The sequence below is a fragment of the Heloderma suspectum genome, chromosome 13, assembly GCF_057233095.1.
Source record: "Heloderma suspectum isolate Gila_16-S chromosome 13, 16-S_ref, whole genome shotgun sequence".
NCBI classification, from domain to species: Eukaryota; Metazoa; Chordata; class Lepidosauria; order Squamata; family Helodermatidae; genus Heloderma; species Heloderma suspectum.
The window spans coordinates 2,354,196-2,375,684 of NC_139470.1; the positions used below are offsets into that span (position 1 = coordinate 2,354,196).

Genomic DNA, 21,489 nt, shown 5'->3' on the forward strand with positions numbered 1-21,489 from the left:
CGGGGCGTTTCGGAAGGGGATTTCTTTCTTCCAGCCCCCCGGAGAAAACATGCTGGGCATGTGATAGCTCTTTTTAAAAGCGCCCTGTGATTTCGCGCCCTGTTGATGCGTTGAGCCTTTTTTTCCCCTTCCCTTTTTTGCCTTCTGCCTGGGACGAGAACAACAACTTTTGAAAAATGTCTTATCCCTAATTTTCGAGTGTGGTGGGAACTGTCACTCTGTGGCCATCAGCTGCACTCTGCACATGTTCAGAGGTTTTATTTATTTATTTCACACACGGGCTAAAAGGCTTAGCATAAAAAAAAAAAAAAAAAGTTTTGCACCTTAAGCCCTGGTCCACATTAAGCCCTTGCCTATGGATTAAAGGTCCAAAATATGGCTCCATAGAGAAAAAAATTTGCCCACAACTCAGTGGCAAATGCCCAAACATCCCTCATTTGAACTGGAAACAGTGATTTTCTTCCAGGCCCTTAATGAAGTATTGTCATCTAGTGGGCATGAATCATTTAATATTGCTAAATATTTCATACAGATCGGATGGCTTCATTAGCACACAAGTTTATCCTGTTAGATCAGGTTGATAAAACTCGGCCAAAAATCCACCCACCCCCCTGGCACTGTCTTCTTCCCAGAAAGGGGTGGGATAGGAGGTTTAAAGCCAGGTGCTGCCCTGATCTCACCTTGGTCTCAGTTACACAAGAATCAGCCAGATCTCCTCCCTTGGGACCCCTGAAGGCTGTAACATGCTGGGCTTCGGTAGGCATTGCCTGGTGGTCCTTTTCTCCTAGTGGTGCCAAAGCAGAGGGAGGAAAGGAGGGAAGAAATATAGGGCAGAAAAACTGCATCATGGGTGAATTGCAGGCATGCATGCAAACACCCCAGAAAGAAGAATAAAGTGAAACATTAACACAGCTCTTTGTGCAACGCTTTTGTAAACTGCCGAGTGGATTAGATATGAATGAAACTAATGCAAATTACTCCAAGAAATCTGTAGGCTGCCATGCGCAAGGTCTTTCTTCTCACGCTGAGGGAGTGAAGAGAACAGGGCTGAGGTGGAGCCGGACACGCAGGGCCAAGGTGCCAGGGCCTCATGGTTAGCAGGGATGCAGACTTCATCTGCCAGCCCCTCAGGATTCTGCAGCTGCCATCCTCACAGCAGCTGGGGAGACGTGGATTTTCCCAGCAACAAGGTGTTGCCCCCTGTTGCGATGCAAAGTCGTTTGGGCTGGCTTGGCCTTGCATGCGTGGGCATCTGCTCACAGGGGCAAGAGGGTGCAACTGCCCCCCACTCCATTCCGGTATGACATCGTTTTGAGAGCAGCGGCAGCAGCTGCATGTGCTGCGCTTTCCCCATCTGTCTCTACGCCTAGTGTCCAGCCACACAGGCCGGGCTCAGGACAGGAGGCCAGTAAAGTAGGCAGGGGAGGGGGGATGTCCTCGAGTTTCAGCTGGGCAACTAGAGCACCTCCTCGTAAGGCAAACAGCTCGGAGCATGACCAGGCCCCTCCATGCCAGAGCAGCTCCGTTCTGAGAGCGGCAACAGGCCTGCCCCATCTGTCTCTACTCCCCGATCCCCCGCCACACGGGCAGGCGAGCCCGGCCAGGGGAGGTCAGTAAATTGGACCTGGGGTGGGTTTGCGTGCAGCTCAGCTGAGAGTGGCTGCAACGCACCTGGCAGAACGTGGGCCTGGAAGGGGCGGGGAGGGCTTCGGCTTGGGAGCCTGGGGGAGCCCCTGCCTCCTGAAGCGCCCCTCGCTGACTGTGACTATGGCGATCACTGACTTCCCATCCTGGGCCACTTGGCATCAGCCCCTGCCTGAGTTCACTTTAACTTAGGGCTTTTCTACATGAAGCTTTTAACCCACACCTTTACTGAGGCTTCTGCTTCTGGATTCTTTCGCGGAATTTTTTGCACACATGAGGAAAGCGCACAGGTGTGTTGTGCTGCATACTGCGCGCATGAATTCGAGCTACGAACTATGGAGCTTTGCCCCCCGCAATTCCAGCGGATGCACAAGTAAGACTCATTAGCTTTACAAAAGTGATAGAGATAAAAACTGTGACAAGTGGCTTCTTGATATGGATCAAGGGACTTGCCTGCATTTTTGGAGTCTCCTTGGGGCCAGATAGCTATGGGGAATGTCAGGATGAGTGCCTGCACTCCAAAATTGAGCACTACACCACTGTAAAGGAATAATTCCTGAGATTTGCTGGGGGGGGGGGGGCAGAACACATCATCTAGGTATAATCAGGCGGCCTAGATCGCGAACATTTTTGAGAAGCTTTGGGCCTCATCTCTTAGAACTCACCCTCACCTCAACCCAAAGTAACCATCTGGCCTGTTTGTGGAAAGATTGCTTCATTTGTGCCCAGCTTCATCGCTTCTGTCTGATGACAATCCGGGGGGGGGGGAGCAACCATGGCAACAAGCCACCCTCACCAGGTGCAGATGACATGACAAGCCTCACTGGCAAGGGTAATTTGCAAATCCCCCTGGCATGTGACCAGCATACACGGTGGGGGAAATCAGCCACTGTGCCTTATTTGCCCCTCCATGATTGTGTGAACCCAGTGTTTGCTTTGTATCAAGGGTGAGCAACCTGCAGCCTTCTGGATGTTGTTGGACTCTAACTCCCATCAACCAGACAGCAAGGTCAGGGATGATGGGAGTTGTAGCTCAACTGCATATGGTAGGTCATGGGTCCCCTACCTCCTGCTTTACCTGACCTTTAAGGGAAGAAGAGGTTAAAGTGCCTCTGAGCACATGCAGAGTGCATGTCTCTCACCCTGACCTACAGAAAGTCCCCACCCAGACTAGAGCAAACTGTTCCCAAAAGGACCAGAGTCCAACATTCCTCATTGCCTAGAAAAGCACCAGGCCAAAACCTTCTGATGAATGAGATTTTACAAGCTCTCTAGAACAGCCTTCCACAATGTGGTGCCCTCCAGAAGTTTTGGACTACAACTCCCAGCATTCCTGACCATTGCCTGTGCTGGCTGGTGCTGATAGGAGTTGAAGCTCAAACCTTCTGGAGGGCCCCAGATTCGGGGAAATCTGTTCTCAAGGTTCTTATTCATGTCTGACCTGGATCAACCTCATTGTCCTCACTTTCTTCCTGTCCCATCCTCCTCTGCCTTCTTCTGTCTAGGCCAGATGTTTTCTGCTGCTGTTTGTCATTTTCATGTTTGCTATTTTGTGCTTTTAAAAATTATTATAATAAATGCGATGGCTGTAAACCACTTTGGGGGGCTCCTGCCCCAAATGGCAGGCCAGAAATATTTTACATAAATAAAATAATGAATAGAAAACCTCCTAGCTAATAACCACCACCATCACACACTTAGTCGATCATTTGATTCCACTTAAAACATTTTGATCCACTAAAAAGTTGCTGCTGGTGAACTGGGCAGCCCTGCTGATGGTGGAGTTTTACACCAGCCCCAGATGTGGGGCAAGGCATTTTCCTCCCATTGACTTCAACAAAAGGGGAAAATATTTTAAAAGCCTTGCCCACATCGCCACATCTATATCGCTACAACAGAGGACAGGGTGTGCTGCAACTCAGAACCCAATCCCAGCACACCAGTGCCAGGATATTAATCCCACGCAGGAAGACCCTAACTCCAATTAGAGGGTGTGCTGCATGCAACTGTATCTCTCTGTCCTCATTTTTTAAAATCACTTTGTTCTATTGTAAATGTCAACTGCAAAACAAAGCCATAAAAGAAAATGAAAAATATGTCGACATGATTGAATGTATCAATTTCAGTTAACACATGTGAAATGTATATGAAAATACAGCTTTCTAAAAATAAAAGAGTTCCCCCAGCCTTAAGTAGGGCTTATTGGCCCGCATGCCAGACTGATGCCTCCAAGAAGCCCGTAAGCAGGGGCAGAAGGCCAACCGCTCAGCCTTCCCACGTTACTAGCCTTCGGAGTCTAGTTTGGAAACAGACTGCCCCTGAGCAATGCGGTCCCATTGGATAATCCTGGCCAACCACCACCATTCTTGAGCCTCCTTTAAAACAAGGATCCTGCTGCCTGGGCCTGAACCAAGATGCCCCCCTTCCCGGTGAGTAGCCATGTCTACTCGGCGAGTAAGTCTTCCTGCCTGAGACATCATGGCAGTTTCTGTCTTGACAGAAGGGCTCCGTAGAAATGCTTCCATTCGGTGTATCATCCAATATCAAGGAGACACTTTTAGGGAAATGCGTGCAGGATGGCAGCCGAGCCTGGCACGTTTCTCCTTGGAAGTAAATCGCACATCGAGGGACTTGTTCCAAAGTCTGCACCCCTGGGATGGGGGCTGTGGGCTCGAAAGGAAGAAAGATGCAAGTGCAGCGAGCAAGGAATCCTAATGAGAAGAACGATATTGCATGACACGCGGTTTCCAGCCATTTCCTCTGCTGGGCCACTTCAACGGCTCGGTAAAAGTCCAGCAAAATACGGCTGCCTGCACATTTTTCTGATTACTGTGCACAAACACACGCAGCGGCCGACACCTGCACACGCTCCGTTCCCACGCTGTGGACCTGCCCTCGCCCCCGCCCGCCCGTTCGGAGCGGAGCCCCCGCTCAGATGCGGAGTCAGCGAATGCCCTCGCTTCTTCCCGCGCGGGGATGGGTGGCGACTGCTGCGCCACGTTCTTCTGCTTCTGGCTGCCTTTATTTTGTTCACCTTGTTTCAGAATGAAATAAAATTTCATGATTAAATTAAGAAAATAAAAGCGAAGGAGAAAGAAGGAGACAGGGGGAGGGAGAGAGAGAGAGGGAGGGAGGGAAGAAAGAAAGAAAGAAAGAAAGAGAGAGGGAGGGAGGGAAGGGGGGAGCGAGGACGGCCACCCCGCCTGCCTGCCTGCCTGCCTGCCGGTGGGTGGCGAGGGAGGCGCATTCTGCACATGCTCCAGGGAACGGGGCGCTGCGCCCCCTGCCGAGCAGCTCCCTCCCGGGGCGGCGCCTGGCGGGCGGGGCAGCTCCGCCTTCGTCGGGGGCGGCGGCGGGCCGAGCCCCACCCCGGGAAGCGGCTCCTCGGGCCGGCCGGCCCGCCGCCCGCCTGTGCGCTCCCGCCCGGCCCCGGCTGCTCCTCGCCCGCCCGCGCCATGGCCATGCTGCTGGAGTACGAGTTCAAGTCGCTGCCGGCCGACAGGCAGATCGAGACGGAGCCCTTCCTGGAGGCCGTCACGCGCCTGCCGCCCTTCTTCGGTGAGCGCGCCCCGGCGGGTCGGGACCCCGGGAGGGCAGGGCAGGGCAGGGCCAGACCCGCGCCCCAGCGGCCCCCTCTGCAGCCTGGGCGGGCTTACCCGGGAGTAAGCGCTCCCTCTCCAGCGGCCCCCCCGCTCTTGCCCCGGATTAGCCGCCCCGCCCCGCTCCGCTCGCGCCTCCGCCTCGCCTCCCTTTGGGGACCGCTGGCTAGAAACCGGGGAGGCATCAGGGCGGCTCTGCCCGGGCTCCGCGGGGCTTGGAGGTTTGGACCGGCCGGCCCGGTCGCCGCGCTCCTGGGAGGGCGAAGGACTCGCCGAGCGCAGCAGCGCCGTCGGGCTCCGCGGAAAGTGTCCCTCTGAACGGGGCAGGCTGGCTTCGGTCGGACTGCAACGCCCATCATTCCCGGCTGGGGATGATGAGCGTTGCAGTCCGACACCTCTGGAGGGCGCCAGGCTGGGGGACGCTGACTTAGAAGTCGGTCCACGGAGTTCGGTGGCGCTCCCCCCCGAGGGGGTGCATGGGGGGGCCCTTCGAAGTGGAGGCGTCAACCCCCCCCCCCCGTGGGTGCTCCAACTGCACTTCTTTATTCCTCACAAACCAGCCTTCCCATTCTGGTGCCTTCCAGATGAATTGGACTGCAAGTCCCATCCTCCCCAGCCACAGCAGGTTGAGGAAGGCAACCATATAATGTGTTCTCTACTAAGATTGGTGTGTGTGGATCTTCAGCTTAGAGTGCATTTAGAACAGATTGCTGAGGATAAGAGTTGCCATTTATCTGTTTCTAAGGGTTCAGATTCGTTATCTTGTCAGTCCCCTTACAACAACCCTGTAAGGTAGAGGGTATTGTTCTTGCCCGATTACAGTGGGTGGGGTGAGGCCAAGAGAGAGCAACTCGCCTGAGACGGCTGAGTGGAACCAGAGACGTCCCCATTCATGGCTGAGGCAGGGGGCGGGCGGAGAGCCATTCTGGTTTTGAGATCCAGTGGGGGTTTTTATGCTAGAACCTGGAAGTCCATCCAGTGCGAAACAGTGGACCAGTGGTTGGGGCGCAATGCAAAATGGTAGCCAAGAGGCAGAGCCACTGACCCCCGGCGCCCCTCGAGTTCTACGCTGGGACAACTTCAGTTCACCAAGTACAAATCGGTATCTGAGTTATGACAGATCGGGGATTCCGACACGAAGCTCTGAAACTGGCCAGCACCAGGGCCTGGTGAAAGGCAGCCAGTCAATATTACGTTCGTTTATATTTCACATTATGTTATATAGGCACTTTAGGGTGAACCGTTCAGGGTTTTTATTATATTAAGCAGCATAGAAGTATCCTCAGTAACAGTGATGATGTTATTTTACAGGCAAGGGTCACTGGGGCAGAGAGGTGGGTGGCTGAGGTGAGGCTGGCCGTGGCGGGGACATTTGCCCTGCAGCCTTAAGGGATGGCGAGTTGTGTCAGCGCTTTTAAGCCCATTTTGCAGTTGAATTCTGATTGCTGGAGGACCAGAAGGGCCTTTGGGCTGATCCAGCAAAGCCATTTTGAGGTCCTTAGAATAAAGTGTATGGATGATATTCTGGAGGTGACGGCCTCGGCCTCGGGGGAGCTGGGGGTGGCGACGGCCAACAGGAAACTCTGGCGTGGGCTGGTCCATGAAGTCACGAAGAGTCGGAAGCGACTGACTGAATGAACAACAACAACAACAGAATAAAGTGTGCTAAGCGGAATCCCCACATATGGGCGCAGAATTCCTCTGAGTACCAGGTGGTGTGGGGAAGACCTGTTGCTCTTGTGCCCTGCTCCTGGGACCGTTCAAGGCGTAGCTGGCTGATCTAGCAAGGTAGTTCTTAAATCCTCTTTAATTCAGGTTCGTCAGGGCACAGAACAGGATGGGTCAGTGGAGGATGGTGGCTCTGATGTCAGTGGGGCAATGAATCTGCTCCGGGTTTCAGCCAGAACTCTAAAGGAGGTATCCAAGGTGCTGGATAGCTCCTTTAGAGTTCTTCTGACTGAAATCCGGAGCGGATTCACCGCTTTACTGACACTGGAGCCACCAGCCTACACTGGGATGGGTCATTATTCCAGACAAATTTACCCAGGAGTATGATATAGTTCTGTGTTGTGGCATCCTGACACTGCTGGACCCAGCTGGTCAGGCTGGTAGAGTGACAACTTCTCTTCCTCTTCTATATGTCTTCTGTTCACCAGAATCAACGGTTCTTCAACAAGAAGAAGAGAAGATCTGACTCTTGCCCCATGGCATGGAATCATTGGCAGGACTAGGGATGGTGCCTCTCTCTCTGTTTCCCATATGTGAAAAGGAAATGTTCAGTTTACATCAGTGAGGACAGAGACAACCTGTCAAAGTCCTTGTGCAAATCAAAAGTGCTTTAGGAAAATTCAGTTGCAGTGGTTAAGAGCAAGAGGTTTCATATCCTGTGTGTATGTGTATGTGTGTTATCCCAGGGGTGGGCAGAAGGCAGACTCGGATCTGCTGGTAGGTCTCTGGTTCATTTGCAGGATATCAGCGAGACTGTCCAGCTCCCGGCTGATGAACAACGGCAACAACAAAATGGCTTTTACTCCCTCGATTAGGTATGCTGCTGTAATGAGGGAAGCTTGGAGTAACCAGGAGTGGATTTTTGTGTGAAAGTGACCATGAGCTCAGTTCAGTTGTGGTGTCGCCAACAAATTCCTAGCCTCAAAATGTGCTCAGAGGCACCCTTTTCTTTAATTCTTAGTGCAAGCCTTTTGCACCTGGCTCCGGTTGGAGGAACTCGGAGGTAGACCTCACCAGGCTGAAGTCTGCTGGCTCCTGGGTTATCCTGTTACTGGCAATGGAAACTCTGTAAGGAGACTTCTGTCTCTGCACTGGCAAAGGTGAGGTGGGCGGAGTGCAGGATCCCTGCAGGAAGAGATGAGCGGGCGCTCTCACCTGGGTTACCTAATCTGCCCAGCCCAGCCTCAACCTCCAGCTGTGTGTGGCGGTGGCCCTCCCTGGGAAGGAGAGGTGCAGCTTTCCTCACAAACCCACACATTTGATCTTTGCTCTGCGTTTAATAACTGTACGTTTCAGCTTCTCTTCCTACTCCCATCTGTCAAGAGAAAAAGCATTTTAGAATGCAACTGAAGAAATGCAGGCATTAAATTCTGTTCACAAAGCAGTTGTGCTTCTAACTGCCCCAGATGTGTGTGTGGGGGGGTGTTGTAGGCTGTATTCCTCAAAATTATGGAAAAGGTGCTCTGAACACGCCGCACATATTCTGGGACCAACTGTGTAACCCAGCCGTCCACACCTGGTGCCTTCCAGATGTGCTGGGCGGCCGTTCTCACCATTTCCAGGCAGCCTGGCCAATGGCTGGCTCAGGTTGGTCTCCTCTTGTGCGTCCTCACTTCCGCTTCTTGGCTTCTGCTGCTGCTGGCTCCCCGTTGCTCCTGTTTTGCCCTGGCCTTCCCCCTTCCCGGCTCCCCCCGCAGCCCCCGCAGCCCCCGCAGCTCGTCCACTACCCCATTTCTTTTGAAGCATTTCTTTTGACTTCTAGTGCCCCCACCCTCATGCTAGAAGAATATCCCAACTAGTTGATGAACAGCTTAATTTTTAAACACACAGGAATTAAGTGACAGCAGAACTGAGGTGTTGGGGGCGACAAGCGAGACGTCAGTCTTCCTCTTCTGTGCCATGAGTTCACTTCTGAGCATCTACAGGATACCTTTCCATTGCCCTTGAGCAGGGGTGTTGAACCTCTTTCAGCTGGAGGGCCAAATTCCATTTCGGAGAAGCCTTTGGGGGCCACATTCCAGTGGTGGGCGGAGCTGAAGGCAACAGGAGGCGGGACCAGGGGAAGAGGCGTGGCTTTATGGGGAAACCTGGAAGGCTGGCTTTGGCTGCCTACCCTGAGGTCCTGCACCCCGGCCCGGGAGTAACCCTGGCCCTCACTGCCACCTGGAGTCGGAGGGCTTCTTGCCTTGGCCTCTTTGCCCGCCTCCTGCGATTCTGTGCATGGTGTGGCGAAGTCTTGGCCGTCGCCCGGATGTCTGGTCTTCCACTGACCCATAGATTGTTGTGTTTGGTAGATGGTGGCAGCAGTCCTGGCCTTTGATGGGCGTCTGTGTAAGGAAAATCTTGATGGTGGGGCCGTTGGGTAAGCTGAGATGTTAAGCAAATGTTTGCCAACGGAGGAGTGGAGCCTTTGTGTTGCCCTGCTGTATTTCTTCCGACAAGTGATCAAAATGCGCCATGTAAGAAATGAGATCGCCGGATTGTCAGAGGAGGAGGCCGTGTTCATAATGGATGTAACTGAAGCTCTTTGCTCTGCTGGGCACCTTGGTCCAATTTATGCTCTGCCTTCTCACTGTACCAGCCTCCACGTGTCTTTGAAGCTGAGCAATCAGCCTTTTAATTTTTTAAAGAATAAACTTTGAAAACAATTGAAGCTCTTGAGAGCCCAAGCCAATGAGCTCAGCGAGGGCTTAATTTGAGCAGGGATCAGTCTTGGAATCCTTTCATAAAGTCAGGCCTAAGCACAGCTTCTCTAAACATGTGCAGAGTGTAGTTGCATATCCCTTTTAGGAGTTAGTTCATTGAAAGAAAGAACTTACTTTGAATAGTGGCCATCTATGGCAGTTGGACTACAATTCCCATCATCTCAGCCAGCATCTTGGTAGAAGGGGTTTTTTTTCCCACTAGCCCACTAAGAGGATAGTATCCTGCATTTCCATGTAGGCTGCAGAAGACAGAGTTTTGTTTCCTCCATGGCCAGGCTGCCAACCCCTTCACAGGCTCATAAAAATTTTTTTGCAGGCTAGTAACTTTTTTGAGTTTATTTGTTGCTTCTAATCTGGCAGCAAGGAAGCAACAGATTGCAAAAAGTCCATGCCTTGGAGCAGGGCCCTGCCTTGACCTGCCCAGTTCTCGGGTGTGGAGCAGTGCCTCTTCTTTCTGGATGGCCCCGAGGCCTTGGGGGAGCCAGCCTTCAGAGGCAGCCACAAAGGACCCACCATGACAGATTTATCTTTGTTTTCCATCTGTCCAACCACTGTGAAGTTTTCTTCCTTTTGCAGCTTTGTGCAAACTTGAACCGTTTCCCCGAGGGCTTGGTAGGTGGGTGAAGACCTTTCTGTTTGCGTTAGACCATTGCTATTTTATCTTGCAGTATGGCACTTTTTTGAAGCTTGTAGCTGGTTCTCTGGGGCTTCGATTGGGGTTCTCCTAGCAAGAGCCCTGCTAGGTAGCATGCTCCCGTTTTGTGATGTGTGGAGACATTAACTGGGGTTAATTTAGAGCAGCCCTCTGGTGTGCGTGATTGACGGCTCTCGGGGTCTGTAACGCTCACTTTGGGCTGCATGAACAGGGGGAGCTGATGGGGGGGGTATTCCGGATGCTCCTGGGCTGTGCAGGGCCTGCCCTGCCCTGCCCTCTCCCCCAAGGAAGAAGGTGCTTGTTGGTATCGCCCAAAGCCGTCCCAGAATCCCCCATTTGCTCTGTTTTTTAGAAACTTATTTTAAACATTATTAGCTGCTTTTTCAGAAGTGCAAAGTGGTTCACTTGAAAAACATCTAGTCTGCTAAAATGTAAGAGCGCATAAGGATATGCAGCCTTCCCTGCCTGGTGCCCTCGAGATGTGTTGGCTGAGAACGATGGGAGTTGCAGTCCAACACATCTGGAAGGCATGAGGTTGGGGAGGCTGGCATATATAAGTGAAAACCCCAAATATATAACTATAACAAGCACAAAGCAAGGGCAGCTTTAAACTAAAAGGAAGCTGATCAGGCACGTGTCTTGTGCTGAAAACCTTGACTGGGAAACCTGTCGTGTCCCAGAAAAAGCTGAGCCTGCTCCCCATTAATTTTCCCTGTCTCCACCAGTGTCTGCTGTTGGGTCTAGCCATGACACCGTTAATTCCAGCCGGCTCCTCCTCCTGCGTGTCTCCTGGTTCGTCTGTCCTAGCCTGGCAGTGGGAAAAGTTGGGTCCTTATGCAGTGCCTAATCCCAAGCATGTCCCATTGGCTCCGTCTGCCCCCCCCCCATGACTCCTTCTGCAACTCGGGGCGAGGGATTGGGTTGCATCACTTTCATGATTTAATCAGCAGCAGGTGAAATCCAGGATGCTGTCAAACCAGCTAGACGGAGCAGCCGAAAAGCACGTCGTTCAGGCTCAGACTCGTTTCACTGACACATCTGGCTCTGTGCGTGGGACTCTGTCTTGGACTGGGATCCCCCAGGAAGAGAGTTACTTCTGAGTAAATCTGCTTAGGGTGGCGCCGCACGGAGCCGATTGCTTTGCACGTGGCACATTTGTCTGGACTGCGTCGGGTGGGCCGCTGGTGCGTGGCTGCCCTTCCGGGGCCTCGTGACTGGGTCCCCGCCATCCTGGTTGGCTCCTTTGGACATGCAAAGCTACAGAAGGAGGGACCAGAGCTGCGCGGCAGAGCCCCGGCTTTGCACGCGGGAGGTCCCGGGCTCCGTCCCTGGCAGCGTCTCCAGTTCAAAGGGCTGGGGAGCAGGGAATGGGACAGACCCTCTCCGCTGCAGACCCTGGAGAGACGTTGCCAGTCAGAGCAGGCAATACTGGGCTGGGAGAGAAACAGCCTGACCCAGTGTACAGCATCTGACTGTCCATGTCTTTGCCTACACTTGGGCATGTGACCAGTTAATAAAGGTTTGGTCCATTGACTGGTTCAGTAATCATGCAGGATTTTTTTTTAAGCATTGCATATATCAGAAGAACAAGATACTTTAATCATCAGCAGATTTCCCACCTCCTGTAATTACAGAAACAAATAAGTTGCATTATTGTGGAACAGTCAAATTAACTTCCTCTTTTTAAAATTGCAGTCGTGGTTTTTGTGACTGCCTTCCGCGGGACTTTCTGCATTTTGGTTCCTTCTGACTTTGCCATTCATGACCCCCCGCCGCCCCTCGGTGTGTGTGTATCCTGCTGGAACTCAGGATAACCTTCCCGCATTTGATGGGCTGTAGCCCATGGAAGCGTCCGCTGTAGTAAGTCTGCCAGCCTTTCAGATGCCAGAAGACTTTTTGCTGGTTTTGCTACAACAGGCTAACACGAGGGCTGCCCTTTTAGAAATGGCTTCATTTTAACCATGGTACGAGAGGGCGGCGTCAGGGCTCAGCCTGGGCGGGCATCTGCTGAAGGCCCCCCGCAGGGGCCCGTTGACAGAAGCCCCCGGACCGGCTCCCCCTCCTCCCCACTGCAGCTGGCTTGTTCCCCTGCCTCCCGCTCTGCCCAGGGGAGGTGGGGTGAGGAGCAGCAGGCGCCCCGCGGCCCCCGGCGCCTGGGTCTCTTCCTGCCGAGCGAGTGCGGGGAGGCGCAGGAGGCGCAAGAGCGGCTGGCGACGAGGGCGGTGAGAAGGCGGGCTCAGGAGGGGGCCCACGGGGGTGTCCAAGAGTCCCCAAGGCCTGGAGCCGGCACTAGATGGGGAAACTCTGTATACGTGCAAACAATCCACTGAGCCGCCCTTCGCTGGCTTTTATCCTGGAACACCAGAGTTGATCCACGGTGGAACTGTGCACAGCGCAACCCTATTATTTATTTATTTACAATATTTATATACTGCTCCACATCAAAGATTTTGGAGCGGTGGACAACAAGATAAAAGAATAAAACCCCATAATTAAAACAATTAAAACATTCTGAAAGACCAGGCCGCGTGCCTACTCAGAAGTGAACCTCATGGAATCCAGAGGGGCTGGACCGGTGTCCTGCTGAGTCTCCCTGCCGCCGTGTCATCCGGTCTCTCCGGTCGCTCCCACCCTTGGCCAGAGAGCCGGGCTGTTTGTTTGCTTTTCCGTGGCAGGTCATGCAGGGTTGCTGGAGGTGACCTTTGAACATGACTGCTGGGCGACGTTTTCCCAAGCGCACGAGAAACGGGCTGCGTCACTCAGGGAGAGAGCGGGAGAGCGCACGGGATGGTCTTGGCATGCTCACGCTGCTGTGAAGTCTGGCATGAAAGATGGCATAGCACTTCTTGTTATCTCGTTGCCCTTCTGCGGGTGTGGCTGATGCACACACACCAAATGCAAAAACTGCCTTGCTTGCTGGAGTGGACTGAGGCCGGTCCTGTCTGTGCAGTAGGAGTAGATGAGAATGAGCGGGAAGAGTTTTGAAGTGGTCGAAGGACCGACATTGCTGAGAGATGGGACTGGAGGACACTCCACTGCTTCTGAGGCAATGCTCCGTCCTCCTCTCCCTCAACCATTTCTGTTCAAGCGGGTCGCAATAAGAACTTCTCAACTTTAAGAACTAGTGCCTGAGTTTACTTTCTTCCTCTTCCCTCCTCATCTCCTTTTCTTTTTGTGTCGTGTCTTTTAGGTGGCTAGCCTGATGCAGAGACTGTCTTGTTTGTTATTGATCTTCTGTAAGCTGAATGCAGGGGGAATTGCTTTAAATAATACAATAATAATCATTCAGACTGTGGGCATGGGGGAATCACATTTTTGAATGTTCCCCTACATAAAAAAGAAGTTTAAAAAACTGCAATCTGAGAACTAGCACAGCAAGGGACTGGGTGAGATAGAATGCCTTTTGTCTGATGTCTGTTTTGTTTTCTTGCAGGGAGTTCCTTAAATACCGGACCCCAAGTGTCCCCAAAAAGCAAAGCTAGCTGTGTTGCCCATAAGAAAAATTTCAAAAGTCATGTTGCTCTTATAACTTGATTAGGCCAACCAAAAGACGAGCTAGTCTGGATTTGCAGACAATGTGATTTCACCATCTAGCCGCCATTTACACACACTCACACTCACACCTCCTGCCTTTTTAACAAGTTGCCTGAAGAAGAGATCTTGGGACACTGAAAGCTTGCACAGGTTTTATTGGGGGGGGGGGGTGATCTTTGGTTGGCTTAATTTCATTAAATGTATTACATTTGTATACTGCCCAATAGCCCATGCTCTGGGTGGTTTGCAAAGATTTAAACCCTTAGAAATACAACATTGTAACACAATATAAAAAACCATTTACATGTGTGTCTGTCTCTCTGTCTATCTTCAGTCTTAACAATCAACAATAAGAAGCCTCCAGCTATAACAAAGGTATTGCAGAAACACGGATTTTGGAATTACATGGAGGAGCATCCAAAAGCAGCAATCCCCTCCCCCACTTTCCTTGTGAAGTGGTACAGTCCGCGTGACTCCACCACCTCGTTCTGCTGTGCGCGAAGGCGAGGCCCAAGCAAGTGGCATAGAAGGGGTGCTTCTTGTTTGCCTTTTGGGTAGCCCCCATCCGTGCTGGGGAAGGTGAGGTAGCCAGCAAGTGTATCTAGAGACAGGGATTGGGTGGCTTTGTGGAGGCTGGGTAAGCTGGCTTCAACAGGAAAAACAGGAATGTCTGGCCTGCCTCTGACTGCATCAAAGAGCAATAGGCCTGGAGGGAGTATTAAGAAGCTGCAGGGCGTGTCTCTGCATCTGGCCTTCTTGGGATGTCTGGCACTCCCTGTTAGCCATGCTGGCTGGGAAAGAGGAGAGACTGAGGGGCCGTAGCTCAGCCGCAAAGCTCCGGCTCTGCATGCAGAAGGTCTCAGGTTCAGTCCCCAGCAGCATCTCCAGGTAGGACTGAAAAACTCCCGCCTGACACCCTGGAGGGCCTCTGCTGCTGGTCAGTGCTGACAGTCTTGGGCCGGATGCATCAGAGTCTGACCCAGTCTAAGGCCAGGTCTTCCGTTGCTCCCCGCTGCTCTAGCTAGGCTCTTGCAGCAGGCCCGTGGAGAAGCGTGCTCTTACAGTGTCCCCATTTTACAGGCGCAGGGACCGAGGCTGGTGGGCCGTGATTCCACTGCCATGCTCTCTCCACCAGACCACTCAGTCTGGCATGGTTGGTTGGGGTGGTTTGCTAAGCAGCCCTAAACCAGATTGTCTGCCAGGGCTTGATCAGTAGCTGGTCTGCGCTGGCATGTAGGGCGCTAATGGAGACCCCCCGTTTTCCTGTAGTCAGGCAGGCTTCAAGATTGTACAATTTACACACACACCACACCACACCACACCCCCCATTTTGCTAGAATCTCAGTCATGTGCCAATGTATTTTAAAACAACAAAGCAGGAGGGTGTACCCAGGATATCTCAGCAGTTAAGGCACAACTCATCTGCCGGAGACCATTAAACCTTTAAACTCTTGCTTTAGAACATCAGAGTGCCAGAGTGGATCAGACCAAAGTCCACCTAGTCCAGCGTTCCTTCCAGGAATCCCAGCAAGTAGGGGGCCTCATTAAGTGGGCAATTGGAAATTGACCAGACCGCAGTCTCCCTTGTACCACTTCGGCACAAGATGGCAGTCCCTTGAATGCTGGATGGGGAAAAGATGGGGTGTCCCTTTCCAGGGCTTAGAGGTTGGAAGGTGTCTGCTCTTGGCAGGACATCCCATGGAGTATCAGCCCATTCATGGCGACAGACCCACAACCCCCGAGGGACAATCCTGCGCCCATTTTCCATCCTTGCATTGCATCGAGAGACGTCCCTCTCTGACTGATTCTATCATGGCAGTGAATGTTCTCGGTAGACAAAAGATAGGTTTGTTCTGTTCCAGCATTCACAATATCAGCTATTATGTTAGGAAATGCAATATAAAAGCTCTCTTACCCCCCACCCCCAAACCACAGTCCGATCAAGTGTACAAAGCCTGCTTTGAGAGCCAAACGGCATCTTGTGGATATGCTTGTAAATCGGTTCACTTGGCATTTAACAAAACATTGATCTCTCTCAGTCCAAAATTTCATGAGGAGCTTCATAAAGTGCTGTTGAACTGCAAAGGTGTCGTGGGGTGGAGGGAGGCTGTGGAATTCCTTGCAACTGGAGATCTGTCAACATGAGCATTTTCCCGAAGTGCTCGAAAGCCCTTCCTACTCCGGCTGGAGTTTCATGAGTGGGGTTATGCAGATGGAGGGCTTGTGTGTTGTGTAGGTTAAATAATAATAATCGAACATTTATCATCCTGAACTTACTGGCCTGTGCTTCTAACTTTATAACATTTGTAACCTACCCTTCCTCCATGAGGAGAGTTAGGTTAGGTTAGCATTGGGAGTTTCCTCTTTCGTTATGCCCACAACATCCCTGTAGTGTAGGTTAGGGTAAGGGAATCCAGTGGCCCAAGGTCACCCGGTGAGATCTTACTGCTGCAGTAAAGGCAGAGCCATCCAGTGAATTGGCCCTCATGGCAGCCAGCAACCATGCTGGCTGGGAATGATGGGCGTTGCAGTTCAACGTCTGGGAGGATCAAGTTGGGTAAGGCTGCCATAAGTCGTGCCCCAAACAGTATGCGGGGGCAAACAAGCATCGTCCCCAAGAAACGGCTGCCCGGCCTCTGCGGGAACCTCCCAGCAGGAGAACCTGGCACCAGCCCTCCAGGTCATTGGTTCCATCCTAGCATTCAGCCGAAAGCTTCTCCTTCTATAATCGAAGCCCACTCTTTGGCACGCTCTCCCTCATGAAGTGCAAGAGGCAGAAATGGTGGCTTGTTTTAAATGCCTCTTGAAAACGCCTCTCGTTTGTGTGGCTTTCCCTGACCTATGAGGGACGCAGCTACTATCTGCTTTATTGTTTATGGTGTTGTAATCTTTTTCACATTTTTGGTTATTGTTTTAGCTTGTTTTTGTCTTGTTATATTGCTTTTTGCTGTGAACTGCTTCAGTGGTATAAAAGTATTACAATAATAAAAAAAATACATCTAGCCCTTTGCCCTCTGGGGCATCAGGGAACACGTCTCTGGCCTCTTCTATGTGACCCCCTTCAGGGATTTAAGAGGGCTATCAGATGTCTCCCCAGCACCACCCCTTTCCCTTCTCCCGGCTAAACGCACGCGCACAGCCAGCGCCAGGTCAAATGCCCCTTGCCCAGGGTGACTCTTGGATGGAAACAGTTCAGTTCTTCTCTGTCTGGTTTTAAGAGGGAAGCTAAAGCCCAATGGCAGGCTCTAGTAAGTAACCCAGGATTGCTGCTTTTCCTCCTAGATTGCCTGGGCAACCCACTGGTGTATGCTCCAGTCAAAGCCGATCTAACTGGTAACATTAAGGTAAGGGAGAGCTTGATTCTTTGTGAGATAACAACCCGAGATGACAACCCGGTAGAGTTGGAGATGCCTAGTTCTGAGCAGAGAAATGATGGAGAAAGCAGGACTGAGGCCCTGTGGTGGAGCCCCTGCGTTGCATGCAACAGTTCCTAGGCTCAGTCCCTCCCTGGCAGTTAAAAGCATCAAGTAACGAATTATGGGAAAGGCCCTTGTCTGCCTGAGGCTTGAGCTAATGGGAGACGATGATGATGATTTTGGGAACATCCAGAGTTATAGCAGCAATGCCCTTGCTCTGTGGCCCTGCACATCACAACAAAAGCTAGGTGCAGAAGGGAAGTGGTGGTAGCAAAGATGATGAAATTGTCTGGTTGAAGTCCGCTCTGATTCTTTTTAAAGAGAGAGCGAATGGAAGTTCCCCCACCCCGAATGTCTTTGTCAACTGATCCCAGATCTCCATATGTCCAATTTAGGCTGAGGTTTTGTTTATTCCATTTTCAGAAAATACGAGCTGTTTATGAATCGAATCCGACCAAGTTCAAAACGCTGCAGAACATCTTGGAAGCGGAGAAGGAGATGTACGGATCAACCTGGCCCAAAGTCGGGGCGACTTTGGCACTCATGTGGCTGAAGAGGTGGGCGCAATCTGGAAGCTTCCTTTGATTTTTGCGGGGTGGGTGAGTGGGCAGAATGAGACTGAGGCTTCCTGGGTGACGCAGGATGAGGGTGACCTGAGCCAGATGGGATGGGAGGGGGAAACAAGGCCTTTTTGCCCCCTGTGGATGGAATGACCCAATCCAAACTGCTCTCCTTTTCCTTCTCCCCCACTCAAGCGGCAGTCTCTCCACACACACAGAGGCCTAGACTGGCTTGTCCTTGGCTGGGAGGGGTCTTCCCCTTTCTCTGAGGGCATCCTCCTATTCAGAACATTTCCCAAATGGTCATGTATCAAGAAGCAATTGTCTAACCATTTAGTTCCCATGGCAACATATTAGCTGTAAAAATAACAGTGTGTCTTGTGGCACCTTAAAAGACCAGCAGATTTACCCAGGCCTAAGCTGTCCTGAGGACGTGTCACCCTCAAACTGGCAGATTTATGTGCACATGCGGGAGGGCTGGAGATGGAAACTGTGTTGTCAGGGGGAACTGAAATGCCCAATGTACAGACCACGATGCTTCCCTGCACAGTTGCCGTGCACGAGATGTTGCTGGGCGATCACAGGGACATCCTTGGGGTGGTGAGCCGTGCGCACGTCACCTGCAGTTCACCCAAGAAAGGGGTGTGCAGCCAGCCCTGGCCAGCAGGTTTGGCCACTTTCTGCCACCCTTGTAGCCTGTTCAGTGCACCTCTTGTCCTCCTCCCAGTCTTACGACAGTACGCGCAGCCTTGATAAGAACAAGCCCACCCAGCCCTCTCAAATGTTGGTTTCCCCCCTCCTCCTTCCACCCCCCTCCATGCAGGGGCCTCAAGTTCATCCAGGTTCTGATGCAGAGCCTTTGTGATGGCGAGCGGGACGAGGAGAACCCCAACCTCATCCGGGTCAACGCCACCAAGGCCTACGAGCTGGCCCTGAGGAAGTACCACGGCTGGATGCTGCAGAAGCTTTTCCTGGTGAGCGTCGAGCGAATCCAGAGGGGTCCATTGGGCATGGATCCTTTCCCAAGCTGGTGTCCTCCAGATGTTTTGGAGTACATCTCCCAGCAGTCCTGAGCATTGGCCATGCTGGCTGGGGCTGATGGAAGTTGAAGTCCACAACCTCTGGAGGGTACCAGCTTGCGGACAGCTGCTGTCTCCCTACACCGGCTGGGTAGATGCCTCTGAGATGCCCGTCAGCAGGGCATCGTGGCTGTATCCGTCCCTTGGCAGAACAGATTCAGTATCTGGAATACCATGTGTGCATTTTGGGGTGCTTCTGGATGGAGGGGCCCCTGGTGCTACCAGTCCAAAGGCCCTTGGCCATGCTGGCTGGGGGATAATCAGAGCTGCAACACATCTGGAGAGCACTGGCTGGTTCTTTAGTTTAACAAAAAGGGAGGCAACATAAGAGGAATATGATAGAAGTATACAGAATGATGCCTGGTGTGTAGAAAGTGGACAGGGGGGCGTTTTTCTCCTCTCATAATACTAGCACGCAGTGGGGTCCTCCCATGAAGCTGAGGGGTGGGAGATTCAGGACAGATACAAGGAAGGACTCCTTCACGCAGCACGTAATTAACCTTTGAAATTTGCCACCTTGGGGTTTGGTGATGGCCGCCAGCTCAGATGCCTTTAAAAGGAGGTGAGTAAGTGGTGTGAACAACAGATCTGTCCAGGGCTATTGGTCATGACAGCTAAGTGGTGCCTCCTTGTTCAGAGGCAGTGTACCTGTGAATACCAGTTGCTGAGTGCAAGAAAAGGCTGTCCTGCTTGTGGACTTCCTGGAGGCATCTGGTTGGCCGCTGCTGGATCTTCGGTCTGATCCTGCACAGTTCTTCTTACCTAGTAGCCAGGAGCATCCTATTCCTGACTCAGGAGATTACAATTCAGGCTAGGTGGGTGAATAGCCACTGACAAGCCCAATTGCACTTGATTTGCTTTTCAACACTAAGGTAACCCAAGTCTTGCGCCAGGGAGGAAAGAAAAGATGAATTCTGCAGTGTGCTTAAACTATGGAGTTTACATATGTGTGCCCAATTCTGCTGCAGACTTTAGCGCTAGAAACGTAATTTTAAAAATGGAACAAATCAAAATGAGTTTCTTAGAATGCTGACTCATATGCCCAGTATCAGTTTCTGTTGGTTGGCAGTTGCACAATTTGCAGACAGCTAAAACACCCAGTGGATTTGCATGAGTTGATGAAGGAGTAATTCCTCCCTCCCTGCCCTCCATTTAAAAAAGATCTGCTTATGAATTGCAGTGGATTCTGCCGAGGAATAGGCTGGCATTCTCTCCTTATTCCACATGGTTTATTTCCAGTGAGCCTGTGGGAAAAGGAACGGCACAGTTTTTTTTCTGCATGTTTCACAGTTTGACCCTGGGTGGGCATATTTGCAAAACCAGTTTTAACTGGGTGAAATGAGGGTCAGGGAGGACATACAAGGGGTTCTGGTAGTTTAAGCTTGATCCAAACATTACAAATGAGTACAAAACCAGAGTAGATGTTTTTATTCCGGATCCAGTTAATCTGGCACAAGAAGGTGCAATCTCGTTTTATGTGGTTTGGGTTTCTTCTAACTAGTGTTCTTCTTCAACCAGGGCTCTTTGTATGTTCTCCCATACAAATCAGATTTGCTGAAAGCCCTAGAAAAAGGCAAAGAGGTGAAAGAGGAGGAGACCTTGGAGAAGGTCCACCAGTTCCTAATGAAAGCAACGCCTGTCCTGGATGCAATTTTTGAAATGTACACAAACATGAACGCTGAACTTGACTACAAGGCTTGACGGGGGCACCACCCTCCTTGGCCAGTCTGGGAGAAGGCACCCTGCCTTCCTTCACCAAAAAGCTCCTGATCCCTGTCTGCCCCGTGGCTGGGTCTGACTGTCTGGGGCCGCCTTGATTTAGGAATGCTTTCCTACCCAAACAGAAGCAATAGCAACCATCTCTTGGATCTCCCTTGAAATGTTTGTCCTGTCCACTCAAGAACTGGAGCTTTAAAACTCTTTAATCATCTTTATCTAGTGGATTTATTTAAAACTGGTCTTGGGAACTGAGGGGCATCTGACAACAATGCTTAGCTAACTGGTACTGTAATGTAATATATATATATATATATATATATATATATATATATATTCATTCATTCATTCATTCATTCATTCTAGTAAGGATGTATCTTGCTCTAACCTCTGTATATTTTGTGTTGCCTGTATAGTTAGATGTGCAACAGGTGTGGCAGGTTGTACTTTTGGGGTGCTGATTGCTGTCTGGTGTGTGTGAGCAGATCTTTCTTCATAACAAATGTCAGCAAAGTGTGTGTGTGTGTGTGTGTGTGTTGCACAAAACCCAGCCTGCCCTGCCCTTGCCTGAGTGACATTTTTTAACCTCATGGGAGTCAAAATATCTTTGTCTCCTTTTTGCAACTCTTTTCTTCAGGGATAACCAGCCTCTGGCTTAGAACTACCTGCAATTTTTAACCTGTTGTTACTTTTTAAGAGATGTTGGTTTGTGAGGCACAGGAACCATTTTAGGCCTTAAGTGGGTTGCTACTCATCCAAGCCTTCTTTTTTTTAGAGTAGCAATGGGGAAAATAAAAAAAGAATGAAATAAAGTCTGATGAGAGAGGTGTGGCTGTGTCTTGGTATTTATTTG

At 51.3% G+C, this 21,489-nt stretch overlaps 1 protein-coding gene across 1 annotated transcript; it reads left to right on the forward strand.

Annotated features, from left to right (window-relative positions):
* Window positions 1-4,912: 4,912 nt before the first annotated feature.
* GLTP (glycolipid transfer protein) lies at window positions 4,913-21,465 on the forward strand. Its single transcript, XM_084820283.1, has 5 exons — window positions 4,913-5,202; window positions 17,148-17,209; window positions 17,705-17,838; window positions 18,665-18,815; window positions 20,439-21,465. The coding sequence occupies exons 1-5, from the start codon at window positions 5,100-5,102 to the stop codon at window positions 20,619-20,621; spliced, it is 633 nt and encodes a 210-aa protein (XP_084676409.1). The 5' UTR covers window positions 4,913-5,099; the 3' UTR covers window positions 20,622-21,465.
* The last annotated feature ends 24 nt before the right edge of the window (window positions 21,466-21,489 follow it).